This window comes from Hemitrygon akajei, chromosome 8 (genome assembly GCF_048418815.1).
Source record: "Hemitrygon akajei chromosome 8, sHemAka1.3, whole genome shotgun sequence".
NCBI classification, from domain to species: Eukaryota; Metazoa; Chordata; class Chondrichthyes; order Myliobatiformes; family Dasyatidae; genus Hemitrygon; species Hemitrygon akajei.
In genome coordinates this window covers 136,298,816-136,312,717 of record NC_133131.1, presented here as the reverse complement: position 1 = coordinate 136,312,717, position 13,902 = coordinate 136,298,816, and the positions used below count along the sequence as shown (strand labels likewise).

The window sequence follows — 13,902 nt, the reverse complement described above, 5'->3', positions numbered from 1 at the left end:
CACACCAGGGGATAGGAGAAATTTGGAGGGGGAGGGATGAAGCAAAGAGCTGGGAAGTTGATTGTTGAAAGAGACAGAAGACCATGGAAGAAAGATTAAAGAAAGCGGGTGGGGGAGGAGCGCATCAGAGGGAGGTGATGGGCGGGCAAGGAGGTAGCATGAGACAGGGAAAAGGTGAAAGGGGACGGAGACACTTCTGGAAGTTTGAGTGTGTTGCTCATAGTTTAAAGGTTTTTTTTACATTTCTGAAGACTTAATGATTTCTTGATGATGGAAGTAAGTGTATTTGCAAAAATGTTAATTTGTCATCTTCTCAAACCATGTTATATTTTCAGTTCTGGAATAGAACAAATTGAAAGTTTATTTTTAAAAATTATAAACTATTTTACCATACAGGATTATTTCTGAATCCATGCTTACAACTATGTATATGTATATTACCTAAAGTGCTGATTGGCACTAATTTTATCTTGTAACTAATTTTTAGATTTGTGGAAATATTTAAAGCTAAATTGGGCTTATCTGGGTTTGATTATAATGATAACTACTTGATTGCATCTTTGTTGAAGGTAAGCATATTACGTCATTAAGCCTGTGTTCATTTGTTTGATTTATGCTATTGCTTTTCCTCTCAAATGTCCAACTGTACAATCTTACCCATTTACATATTTGCCAAGTTCTGAATCTGCATCCTGATCTAAATGCTGTTACTGTTCCTCCCTCCAGCACTTCCTCTGGCAGCTCATTCCAGATACCAACTACACTTCATCTGAAAACTTTACCCTCAGATCACCTTAAACCTTCTTCCTCTCACCTGAAAGCTATGTCCTCTAGTTTTTGACAACCCTCAATGGAAGCAGTCACTGGCTATCTACTCTTCCAATATCTCTCCTAATTTTAGAGAACTCTCAGTCTCCTTTGGTCCAGGGAAAACAGACCTAGCCTATTCAGTCTCTCCATATACCTCATTCCATGCAACATCCTAGTGAATTGTTTCTGCATCTTCTCTAGCTTAATCACATCCTTCCTGTAGTATGGTGACCAGAACTGTAAATGTGGCCTTACCAGTGCCTAAGCCAATAAATACAAACATTCTGTACACCTTTTTCACCATCCTGTCTCTCTGTATTGCTACTTTCAGTGAGCTGTATCTGTGAATGTCCCTTTTTCTCCACAGATATTTCTTGAACCACTGAGTTCTTGTAGCAGTTTTATTTGCTGCAGATACCAGTGTCTCCACCAATTTTGGTGCACCTGCAAATTTAATAATCATGTCATTACATCTTCATCCAGAACATAACAATCAACAGAGGTCCAGCATCACTGATCCCTGTGATGCACCACTGGTCATAGGCTTCCAATCTGAAATACAGCCCTCTGCTACTACTGTCTGCCTCCTACCCCCGGGCCACTTTGTATTCAATTATCTAGCTATCCCTGGATCCCATGTGTCCTATCCCTCTAGACCAACCTATCATGTGGGCAGGATCTAGTCAAAGGCCTTGTTGAAGCTCGTGTAAATAACTTCTATCACCCTGCCTGTAGTGTTCTCGCACAGGTGTAAAAGAACTCTGAACTAAACACCAAGCATAAACCAATCAATGAGGCGGTCCCAGTAAGATTAACCGTTTACTGTTCACTCTTCCACATTAACGTATGGTGAAAACTGTTGATAAAACAATACAAAATATATACAGTATTTGTTTCCTTCTTGACATCACATTTACATCATAAATACTTGCAAAAGTAAAACTACAACAACTATATTACATTAAAGTGCAACATACAGTCAGAATCTACCTACGCCATCGACTGGCTTTAAATACACTTCAACACAAACTATCCGCAACTCTTTAAATAACAAAAAACATAAACTTTATCAACCGTCATTACTTTTAACAGAATCAGCGTTAACATTTTTAATTCAACATATCGATTATCTCATGGACTTATGGCGTTGCTTCTCTAATGTTTCTAGTGCGTAGAAAGAAAACTTTTCTCGCGCTGATCCTGCACACACAAGCCCCCTCCTTCCCGTTTTTCCAAACCGGTATTTTCCCACAAGACGCGGTGAAACCAGGTGTGACGTCATCGCACGCCGCAATATATCACAGACAACAAATTTACTTTAAACAATCTTAACTTTAACTAGAAAACGATAACAAATGAATTACTAAAGCAAAAATATAATAAACTAAACAAATGCCTTAAAGGCAACACACTACCCTTATCAATCTTATGTCACTTCCTCAAAAAACTCATTCATATCTGTGGATTTTTCCCATGCACAAAGTAGGCTGACCAAACCTTGCCATTCCTTGGCCTTCCAATACATTTAACTCCTGTTCGTTAGAATCATTTCTAAAATCTTTTCCACCACTAAGGTAAGGCTCACTGGCCTTTAGTTCCCCGGCTTATCTCTGCTATCCTTCTTAAATAAAGGCAAAATATTGGCTATCTGCCAGTATTCTGGTACCTTATATATGGCCGAAAAAGATACAAAACCCTCTTATCTGGCCCCAGCAATCTCCTCTCTTGTTTCCTGAGATACACTTGATCAAGGCCACAGATCTATCCACCTATATCCATTTTGAGATCTTCAACACATCCTTTGTAATGTTGATTTGCTTCAGATATTACTCTTTACACTGAGCTCATTAATTTCCATGTCCTCCTCCAAGGGTAAATACAGTTGAGAAGTATTCATCCATTTTCATGCCAGTTGATGTAGTAAATTTACTCCTCACTATTTTACAAAACTGTTTTCATCAATCCTGTTATTGAAAGCCTGTGAAACCAACAGTCTTGGCTACAGTTGAGAAAAATTATAAAGATCCTGTCTGCCAACTCTGAGATAAAATTGCAAATAGATAAATGTTGAACTTATTTATAAAGCATGAATGTCAGTAATTTTTTCTGTTTGCAGATGTTTCATATGTGTACAAATTAAGTTTCTTTCCCAATTTAAATGTATACTTGCTTTGCTAATTTCAAAATGCAAATACAGTGGATTCCAGTTAATTGGGACAGTACGTTTTGACCCAATTAAGTGGCTGCCCAGATTAGCCAGAGTATTATGGAAGCGGATAAAAATGTATATAAAAGACAAACGACCATTTAACTGAGTAACAAATTATGTATTTAAATGAAATAGAGAACAAATCAGAAAATTACCTATACTACTACAGTATTATAAAACTATATATTAGTTCCTAATAGTTATCGACAGAGGAATTCATCCAGTGTAGTTTAGGTTGTCTGTAAGTGAACAAAATCAGCACAGACACCTAGTGCAGATAATGGACCACCTTCATACAATATTTTCGGTGATTAGCTCCTCCAAGTCTTCATTTTTATTGTAACATTCAAGTTAATTGGCAACAGCTTTAAATTCTTCATAGTGCTTAACTTTTTGAAGTAGTGAAATCATTTTATTTTCACTCCCTGCTGTTTCTGGCATCTCCAACCCTGAATGCTAAAAACCACAGTGATCAAAACAGTTCTGAATTGTCTTACTGCTTATTTCTTGCCAACTGTCAATGACAAAAATCACTGCTTTTTCAACATAAACACATGCAACTGACGCTACTTAAACAGCTATTCAGACACTATTTGGACGCAGAGCAGTGTCTAATGGCTACACAGGTGTATGCAACTGAAGCTAGTTAGAAACTGTTTGGCAACAGTCTTCTGTCTTAATTAAGCCCTGTAGTGTTCCAAATAAACCAAGAGAATTCTGGCTATTTTCTCGTTTTTTTTTTGTTGTTTAATCATTGTCCCAAACAAGCGGGTGCCCTGATTAACCAATAGCTGAATTAACCAGAATCCACTGTACATCCTATTTTTAGCTTTATTTTAAGCTCCTTTAGTAAATTCTTGAAAGCCTTCTAGTCTTTTAGAATAATTGCATATAAGAATTGTGATGTGAACATCTCAGATAAACTCTTCCACTTCTGTAGTTGATGGAGGATACAAGAGCAGATTTCACAATGACATTTCGCCAGCTTAGTGAAATTACAAAGAAACATCTTGAGGTTAACAACATTTCTCAGGTAAGTCATATGGAACTGTACATATTCTATATGAAGAGCTTGTCCACTAGAGAAACTGGCTGTTGGATAAAAATAGTTGTACTTTTCCTGTGAGCTTCATCTAGCTTGGAATTGCAAATCTGCATGGCAAACAGGCAAGCAATTCTCCTCCAAGGAGGAAGCAGGATCTTGTTTTATTAAACACTGAGAAATTATTGTGGCTTCCAATATGGATAAGCCTAGTAGAATAGTAAGTAAACTGAGTTCAATGCACATAAATGTGAAGTAGTACATTTTGTTAGGAAGGGCAGCAATTTCACTTATTACTTGAAAGATAATGAAGACAAATGGGTTTGTGCAACAAAGTTGTCTCTGAATACAAATACACCAGATCATAAATAGTTATGCTACATGTTAATAAGAACATATAAAATGTACATTAAACTGTATAGGTTAGGCCATTCTGCCCATTGAGTCTGCTCCACCTTTCTGTCATGGCTGATCCCGGATCCCACTCAAACCCATACACCTGCATTCTCGCCATATCCTTTGATGCCCTGACTGATCAAGAAATGATCAACTTCTGCCTTAAATATACTCACTGACTTGGCCTTCACTGCAGTCTGTGGTAGAGCATTCCATAGATGAAATACTCTCTGGCTAAAATAAATCCTCCTTAACTCTGTTCTAAAAGGTTGCCCCTCAATTTTGAGGCTGTGGCCTCTAGTTCTGGATGCTCTCACCAAAGGAAACATCCTCTCCACATCCACCCTATCTATTCCTTCCAATGTTTGGTAGGTTTCAATGAGGTCCCTTTGCATTGTTCTAAATTCCAGTGAGTGCAGGCCCAAAGCTGCCAAACGCTTTTGATATGTTAACCATTTCATTCCCAGCATCATCCTCATGAACCTCCTCTGGACTGTCTAATGACAACATATCCTTTCTGAGACAATTCTAGTGGGACAGAATTGTAAAGTAGGAAAGTTATACTAAATCTATTTCAAACCTCCATTGGATCATACTTGGAGTTCAATATGAAGCTTCAGTTGTTATTTATACCAGGAATATACTGTAGGAGCACTGGAGAGATGCAGAAAGGATTTGCAAAGGTGTAATTGGTTCATTATTGTCACATGTACCAAGATACACTGAAAAGCTTTAGGTTGCATCCCTTTCATTCCATATGTTAGTACATCATGTTGGTACAAAAGGAAAAATTAAAACAGAATGCAGAATATAGTGCTATAGTTACAGAGGAAGTGCAGTGCAGGTAGAGACGGTACAATGGCAATAATGATAAACATTAATAGATTAAGAGTTCACTTCACCATATAAATTTTCTATTCAAGAGTTTTATAATAGCCAAGTAGAAGCTGTCCTTGAGCCTGGTAGTGTCAGGCTGCACAGAGGGGCACTTCCCGGTCTCCAACCAGCTACAGTCACCTGCCATTCATTTCCAATTCATCACCTGCAGCCTATTAAAACCCACCTCTGATCCACAGCCCTTGTTCATTCATTGAACCAGTCGGCCTCAGCCAGTTGCTTCCAGCCTTCAGTTACCTTGTTTGTCTTGTTGTGTTAGGTATCTGTTCTCACTTGATTTGTGGCTCCTTATGACTTGTTATTTTGCAGTTTACTATTGAAGTGACCATTCACCACTAAATTGTCTCTGCTGCTCTGCGTTTGGATCCCGCCTCCTGTACTTTTTCTGACGGGATGGGTGAACCAGCGATTGACCCAACAGAGTTTGCTTGCCTAAAGGAAGTTGTCTGCCAACACAAGTACATGATCCAAAAGTAGCAGGAAACTATTGACTATCTGCTTGGCACTCTCAAACAACTCTCTGTCTCGTTGTAATACCCCATGCAGTCAACCTCCTCCTTTGGATCCCTGGATTCTGCTACCCAAACACTTTGATGGATTCCCAACCTGCTGCTGTAACATCCTGTCCCAGTGTGTCTTGCACTTCAATGTGCAGCCATCTCTGTATTCTACGGACTGATCTCTGTCTTAATCTGCAAGCTCTGACCAGGGCTGCCACTAACTGGGACAATAAATGTGAGGAATTCACTGACAATCTGGGGAGTGGAAGGAAGGCAGTGGATTGGATACCTCACCTGTATCAAGGCTTGTGCTGTGTGCTGAATTACACAGTGGAATGTGGGACCGTCATGGAGGAGTGCAGCTGGAATATGGAAGCGCTGCTGGTCCATTAACATCAGAGCCTCTCAGAGCATTTGAAAGATGAACTGTCTACTTGGGAGTTGGTGATCAACCTCGAACAACTCATCACTCTGGTCCTCTGTGTTGACAGGCATCTTATGGAACAATATCCAGCCAGCCAGAGCTCCTGTTCCACTCCCAGAACCATTTCACACTGCTGAAATCTCTTCAGCAATGCCTCCAGAACTCATGCAGTTAGGGGGAGCTCCCAAGACTGAGAACCGGTGGAAAAACAACTTGTGCACTTACTGTGGAGCAGCTGATCACCCACACATCAAATGGCCACTGTGTCTGGGGAAATGTCACCAGCAGGTAGAGATGAGGAGCCTTCTATCAGATAATTTCACCCTGGTCCATAGTCCAACTCATTCTGTCTTTGCTGATGGCACTGCATGCACAGGAGGCTCTGATGGATTTCAGCACAGCAGGCAACTTTCTGGACCGGATTCTGTGTGCAGCTTAGAATTCCTATTGACCCTGTCTCACAGCCCTTCAGCATCATGACCATTAATGGACATCCTTTGGGGTCTGGGATGGTCAGAGCATACACATGGCCTGTGTATATGAGCATCAGACACCACTGTGAGTCCATCCAATTCCTCCTTATTGACTCATCTTAACACTCCACTCATCTTGGGTTACCGCTGTCTCTCCACTCACAACCCTCACTTCGCCTAGTCATCCAGTTCACTGCTGAGTTGGGGACCCACCTGCTGGGTCACCTGCCTACAACCTCAGTTGACTTCACCCCATGAGTCCACGGAGAAGGAACTCTTGACCTCACCAGATTCCCACAAGAATGCCATGATTTAGCCATCACCTTCATTAGAAGGGAAGCCTGCACCCTGCTTCCTTACACACCAGACAATTGCACAATCAACCTCCAGCTACTGCCCCTCTTCTAGGTCATCTGTTCTGCCTTTCCCCTCCTGAGACCTAAGCTATAAATGGCTACATTGCCAGAGCAGATGGCTTTAGTTGACCATCCCAGTCCCTAGCTGGTGCAGGATTCTTCTTTGTCAAACAGAAAGATTGGGGTTGCTATCCCTGTATTGACTATTGTGGACTCAACAAAATCATCAGTAAGAACCACTACTCTCTCCCCTTAACGGCTAATGCATTCAAAACACTCTGAGGGGCCTAGATCTTCACCTAGCTGGATCTACAGAGAACACAACCTGATCTTCATCCACCAGGGGAATGAGTAGAAGATGGCATTCATAAAACCCACCGGCCACCACAAATACTTGGTGATGTATTTCGTACTTTCCAACAGTCTAGCTGATTTCCAAACTTTCATTTATGAGATTCTCTGAGACATTCTATACAGGTGTGTGTTCATCTACATCGATGAGTCCTAACCTTCTCCACGGACTCCAAGACAGTGTCTGTCAGTCCTTAAGCATTTCCTCAAAAACCAACTGTACTGCAAATTAGAAAATTGCCAGTTCCATACCCGAATCATCTTCCTAGACTCTCCCCCCCCCCCCTCAAAGGCAAAGCCGTGAATCCAAAGGAGGTGCATGCCCTCATTGAATGGCCCTGATTGCAGTTGCTCAAAACATCTGCAGTGCTTCTTGTGCTTCTCTAACTTCTACCGCCATCTCATCAAGAGCTACAGCCAAATTGCCGCACCTCTCACCTCCCTCACCTAATCGCTGACCTCCCAGATAACTTGGTCTGCAGCTGGGGACCACTCTTTCGAGGAGCTTGAGAGGCCTCACCACTGCTTTCATTCTTTGCCGGTTGAATCTCTCTGGACCTTTAGTGGTAGAGGTGGCTACACCTGACATGGATGCTGAGGCCATCCTCTCCCCATAAGGATTGGATGAGAAGGAACACCCTTGTGCCACCTTCTTGTGCAAGTTCAACTCTACACAGCTCTATTATGGAGTAGGAAATGGGGAGCTACTCATCTTTAAATGGGCCTTGGAGGAATGGAGATATTGGCTGATGGGGAACACTGAAATTTTTCTGATCTGGACTGACCACTAGAAACACATATCCATTCAGCAGACCTGCTAACTCAACTCACATCAGGTTCACTAGGTTCTCTTCTTCAAGCAATTCAACTTCACCATCTCCTACTGACCTGAATCCAAGAACACCAAGGCAAGCACCTGTCACGACAGTTCGACCTAGCTGACACAGAGATCGACCATCAGCCCATCGGTCCACCTTCCCAGATCCTCGCTCCAATTGCCTTGGATATTAACATTTAGATCAGCCAAACCCTAAAGCATGAGCCTGCTCAGGCTGACACACCTGACAACCGCATGTCTGTGCCAGCAGACTTAGGCTCTGTAGCACTCCAGTAGGTTCACTCCTCACCCCTCTCCAGCCACGATGGACCTTGGATTTTCTGAAACACTGGTTCTGGTGACCCACCATGATCATCAGTTTGTCACTGCCTGTCCTCAATGTATATACCCAAGTATGGTTCCTCCGTCCAGTGGCCCTGTGGGTTCCTGTGACCCCCTACCTGTCTCTTGACACCTATGGTCCAACATTGCCGTGAACTTCATCACAGGTTTGCCACCTTCCGATGGAGTCACGGTGATCACGACAGTGATGGACCTGTTCTCCAAGGCGGCCCACTTCATTTCCCTTCCTAAACTTTTGTCAGTGCTGAGTTGGTGGACCCTGCGTTCTCCAACATATACTCAGTTTGCCTCCACGGTTTCCCTCTGGAAATTGTGTCATATTGGGACCCACAGTTCATCTCCCGCTTCTGGCAAACCTGCTGCACCTCAGTGAGTTCATCCTCTGGCTATTATCCGCAAACCAACAGTTAGTCAGAGTCAGTCAGCAAGTGGAGAAGTTTCTGTGATGCTTCACCTCCTCACCTTCCTGTATTCTATCAAATAGTTTGAGATCCAGCTCACCATGGTGGAGTCGTCTTTAAGCTTCTAAGTGGAGTTAGGGCAGAATTAGACTACATCATTGTGTGTTGGGAGTAAAGTAAGGGGCTGATGATTCTGCCTTGTGAGGCACTGGTGTTGAGGATAATCTTGGATTATAGTTAATAAATAGGAGTCTGGCATAGATATCCTTATTATCCAGGTATTCCAGAGATGATTGTAGGGCTGGGGAGATAGCATCTGCTGTAGACCTGTTACGATGATGGATGACTTGCAGAGAACTAAGGTTGCCTCTCAAAACACTTCAGACTGATGGTTGTCAAAGCCATTGGGCTATTATCATCAACACGTTACCTCATTTTCCACTGACACCTGGATGCTAGTGGTCTTGTTGAAGCAGGTGGAGACCCTAGACTGAAGTAGAGAGAGATTAAAGATGTCTGCAAATATTTCTGTTAGCTTATACATTGCAGGCAATGGTGGGAACTCAATCCAGGCTAGTCACTTTCTGTGGGTTCACTCTCAGGAAGGCTAATCTGACATCTGTGACAATAACCAGGTACAGGTGCATCAGAGAATGTCACGGTTGGGTGCTGTCATTTCATTGACTTTCTGGTCAAACATGAATGGAATGCATTGAGCTAATTGCAGAAGGATGTGTTCTTATCAGTGATACTGTCCGGCCATGTTATCTGGAACATCCTGCAAGCCTGATAGTCTTATGAAAGTCATACCTAGTTACCAGAAAAAAATAAATATGCATAGCTAGAAAAGATAAACAGGATCTTGAGAAAAGAAGGCTGAGGAATGACTTGTAAAGATCTTTTAAAATCATGAAAGGTTTTGATGGAAAGAATACATCTCTTTGTAGGGAATGTCAAAGTTAGATACTATCTATATGTGGTAATCACCAAAATATCGAATGGGGCTTTGAGAAAAACTTTTTTACCTAATGGATGTTGAGAATGTGAAACAGAAAATAGTATATACAGATAGCATACATGGATTGAAGTTAGGTAAACTTATGAGGGAGAAAGTAGACGTGGACTAATTAGCTTGAATGATTTGTGTCAAATATCTTTATGTAATCCAGTGCAATAATTATGGTGATAAAATAAAGATGTTTTTGCTGTAGGAATACTGGGCTCTTCAGGACCTTGCAAAACATGAGAAATTCTTGGATTGGATTAATCTGTATCTGTTAAGATTGAAGAGGTGAGAATTCATTCATTTTGTAAGGTGCCTTCAAAGACGTGCAAAGATATATTTGAAATTATACTCGGACTCTTAATTCAATATCTCTTAATTATTGTCATTTGATTATTCTTTTTGCACTTCAGATTGTACTACAATCTTTGCACCATCCTGTTTCATGTTCATTACTGTATTTATTGTTGTATGTACATATTATTACCATGTATACTTATCCTGCAAATTTCAGGCAAGCAAGGAATTTCATTGACAATAAATTAATCTAATCTAGGTCTTTTGATTAAAAGAAAGTAATAAAATTGAGTTTGAGGATTTTATCAGTTTAATTTATCAGATTTAATATTTGCCCACTATTTTGATTGTTGAATTATTTCAAAGATGATAAATTTTAATTTCCTGGTTGCCTTTATAAATAGCAGGAATTACAAACGTATTCTTAAATTTCTAAAATAAGTTATGTCAGTGAACATATCAAGGGTGCTGATTTAGAAGGCTGGAACATTTTGAGGCTGCAAAATTGGGAAGAAATTTAAAAGCTATCACAAGTTCATGGCTAGTGAGAGTATTTAGTCATGTGAAGTTTAGCTTTAGCATAAGTAGAACTTTCAAATGTTTCTAGATAGAAAGTTGAGGAAAATATTTTTCACCCAGAAGGTGATGGGATGTAGAACTCACTACATGGAAGCGTGGTTAGATGGTGGAAGCAGAATATCTCATCACAATAAACTGTACTTGACTGAACACATGAAGTGCTGTGGCTTAAAGGGATGTTGACCGAGAGGTAGGAAGACAGATTAGCTTAAATTGCTATTGTGAGAATGTGGTCTTGTTGGGGTGAATAGCCTCCTTCGGTGCAATGGATTAAAATGAATCTGTAATTCTGTTATATCATGAAGGCAAAAAATCTTGTAGAAGGGCTAAAAAAGGCAATGAGAGCTGGGGTTATTTAACCCTAAATTGAACCAACATAAATGAGAGTACACAACACCCCCACTTCAGCAGTATAGTCCTGCATTTGAACTGAACCTTTCTGAGTGGAACACAACCATTTAAAGCTCTTGAGCAATGCAGCAAAATGTTTTTTAATAGTTTTTTGTGATTCAAGTGCCATACATTCCTACACTTCTAACACATCAGTCTTTAAACTCAAAGCACTATTCCGATACAAGGTTTTTTAATTATCACCTGGATTCATCAGTCATATTTTTCATTGGTATTCATGTTTAATATCTGCATTTCCTTTGCACATTACTAATGATTGCCCCTAAGAGCATTCTTTACATCATATAAAAATCTTTGCATTACCTTTGATTGATAGGATTGAGAGGAATAATAATTCAGTTATGATAGAATGGCAGAGCAGACTTGATGGGCCAAATGGACTAATAAGACTCTTTTGTCTTATGTTCTTATATAGCACTCCCACTCATTCAGAATCATGAACTTGACCTGCTGAGTTCCTCCAGCATTTTGTCCAAATGGACTAATCCTGCTGTTTTGTCTTATGTTCTTATATAGCACTCCCACTCATTCAGAATCATGAACCTGAGTTCCTCCAGCATTTTGTCCAAATGGACTAATCCTGCTGTTTTGTTTTATGTTCTTATATAGCACTCCCACTCATTCAGAATCATGAACCTGAGTTCCTCCAGCATTTTGTATGTGTTGCTTGGATTTCCAGCATCTGCAGATTTTCTCTTATTCTCAGAATCATGAATCATTTGATTTGTGGCAAATTTCACAACCTATATCATGATAATTTGACTTGGTCATTATCTTCACTAGGAAATGTAATTCTGTTTGATATTTAACCATTTCACAAAAACAGCTGTTTTGATGGGGAATAGGTTTTGAATTTACAGTATCAGTATTTTGAAATATTGGTAAATCTAGTGACAATTCTGGTGTTAATATTTTTACAGCTGTGAGGACAAATCCAGATTCGGTGAATGTGGATTTTATCTGTAATGTTTCAACTGTAATGGTTGAGTGAACTTAGCCTTTTCTCTTGGAGTGACAGCGGATGAGAGGTGACCTGATAGAGGTGTATAAGATGAGGGGAGGCATTGATCATGTGTATAGTCAGAGGCTTTTTTCCCAGGGCTGAAATGGCTATCACGAGAGGGCACAGTTTTAACGTGTTTGGAAGTAGGTACAGAGGAGATATAAGGGGTAGGTTTTTTACACAGAGAGTGGTGAGTGCGTGGAATGGGCTGCCGGTGACGGTGGTGGAGGCGGATACCTTAGGGTCTTTTATGAGACTCCTGGATAGGTACATGGAGCTCCGAAAAATAGAGGGCTCTGGGTAAGCCTAGGTAATTTCTAAAGTAAGTACAAACGTTGTACATGTTTGGCATAGCATGGTGGCTGACGGGCCTGTATTGTGCTGTAGGTTTTCTATGTTTCTATGTTTATTTACAAATCTTGTTCATAGCTTGACAAAAGGAGTTCAGTGGATAAACTGGAAAGTTAGACCTGAATAAACACATGCTAGTATGTGGCTGATTACTTCAACTAACATCCTTTATTAATAATTTAATTAGATCAGTCAGTCATATCAATGACTCGGTGTGAATAATTCCTTCTGTTTTTCTGTTCATTTTGAATTATTGCAAAATTAATTTAAAAGTCTTATTGCTTCCTCATATTCTGCAGTTTTTAAAATTTTTTTGCTCAGCATAACAAAACTTTCAATTTCCAGGTACATTTACATTTCTTCCCCTCACAGATATCAACTATCAAACCACTTCCATCAAAGTATGGACATCACCACCACATCCTATACAAAAGCCTTTATTAGTAGAGCAGATAGGTCTACATCTACATATTGCAGAAAAGGTTACCATGTTTTATGAAAACTATTGTTTTTGAGTGTACCATTGTGGTGAACTACATATACCTGTCTGGACACCCCCCCCCCCACCCCCCCGCTGACTGCTCCTGTGGCTCCTCCCACAGACCCCGGTATAAAGGCGATTGGAGGCACTGCGCCTTCCCCAGTCTCCAGGATGTTGTGTGGTGGTCGCTTGCTGCTGACGGTGCTTTCTTCCAGCCAATAAAAGCCTACCTTAACTCACGTCTCCAAGAGTTATTGATGGTGCATCAACCATACATGTTAAAAAGTCCAAAAGAATATATTCCATGATTAATTTACACCAACCAGAAAGTCCAGGGGCCTTATTGGATATCCAACAAAGTAAAATGTTCTTCCTCACACAAAAAGTCAGGATGTTAAAATGATTTTTCTGATGTTCATTAATTCTGCAGATTTTTATGTGTGAGGATTAAAAAAACTGCCTTTACAGTACAGCTGTCTGACTTCTAAATTTGGTTAACTTTGAGTTAAATGTGTTCATCCTGCAGGCCTGATTACAAGCGTCTATCCCCTAGTGACTAATGTCCTCAGGATGTGTCGCATTTAAATATTTTTTCTTTAATCTTGAAAATTAAGATCCCATGTTTGCTGCTTCCTCTCTCACTTCTCTTTTTCTTTCACTGTAGATATTAAAAAATAGATTACAATGATCAGCTAGATCATAACTACAATTAGGTGTGCTTATTTTCCAAAGATTTAT

At 40.3% G+C, this 13,902-nt stretch overlaps 1 protein-coding gene across 3 annotated transcripts in view; it reads left to right on the top strand.

Moving 5' to 3' along the window:
• LOC140732281 (protein adenylyltransferase SelO-like) overlaps window positions 1-13,902 on the top strand; it is a 73,202-nt gene that overhangs the window by 48,265 nt on the left and 11,035 nt on the right. For all 3 annotated transcript variants that reach the window (XM_073054688.1, XM_073054687.1, XM_073054686.1), the window contains 3 exons: window positions 488-569; window positions 3,960-4,052; window positions 10,251-10,330. In XM_073054688.1, the coding sequence (XP_072910789.1) occupies window positions 488-569; window positions 3,960-4,052; window positions 10,251-10,330 (255 nt within the window). The remainder of the gene's footprint in view (window positions 1-487; window positions 570-3,959; window positions 4,053-10,250; window positions 10,331-13,902) is intronic.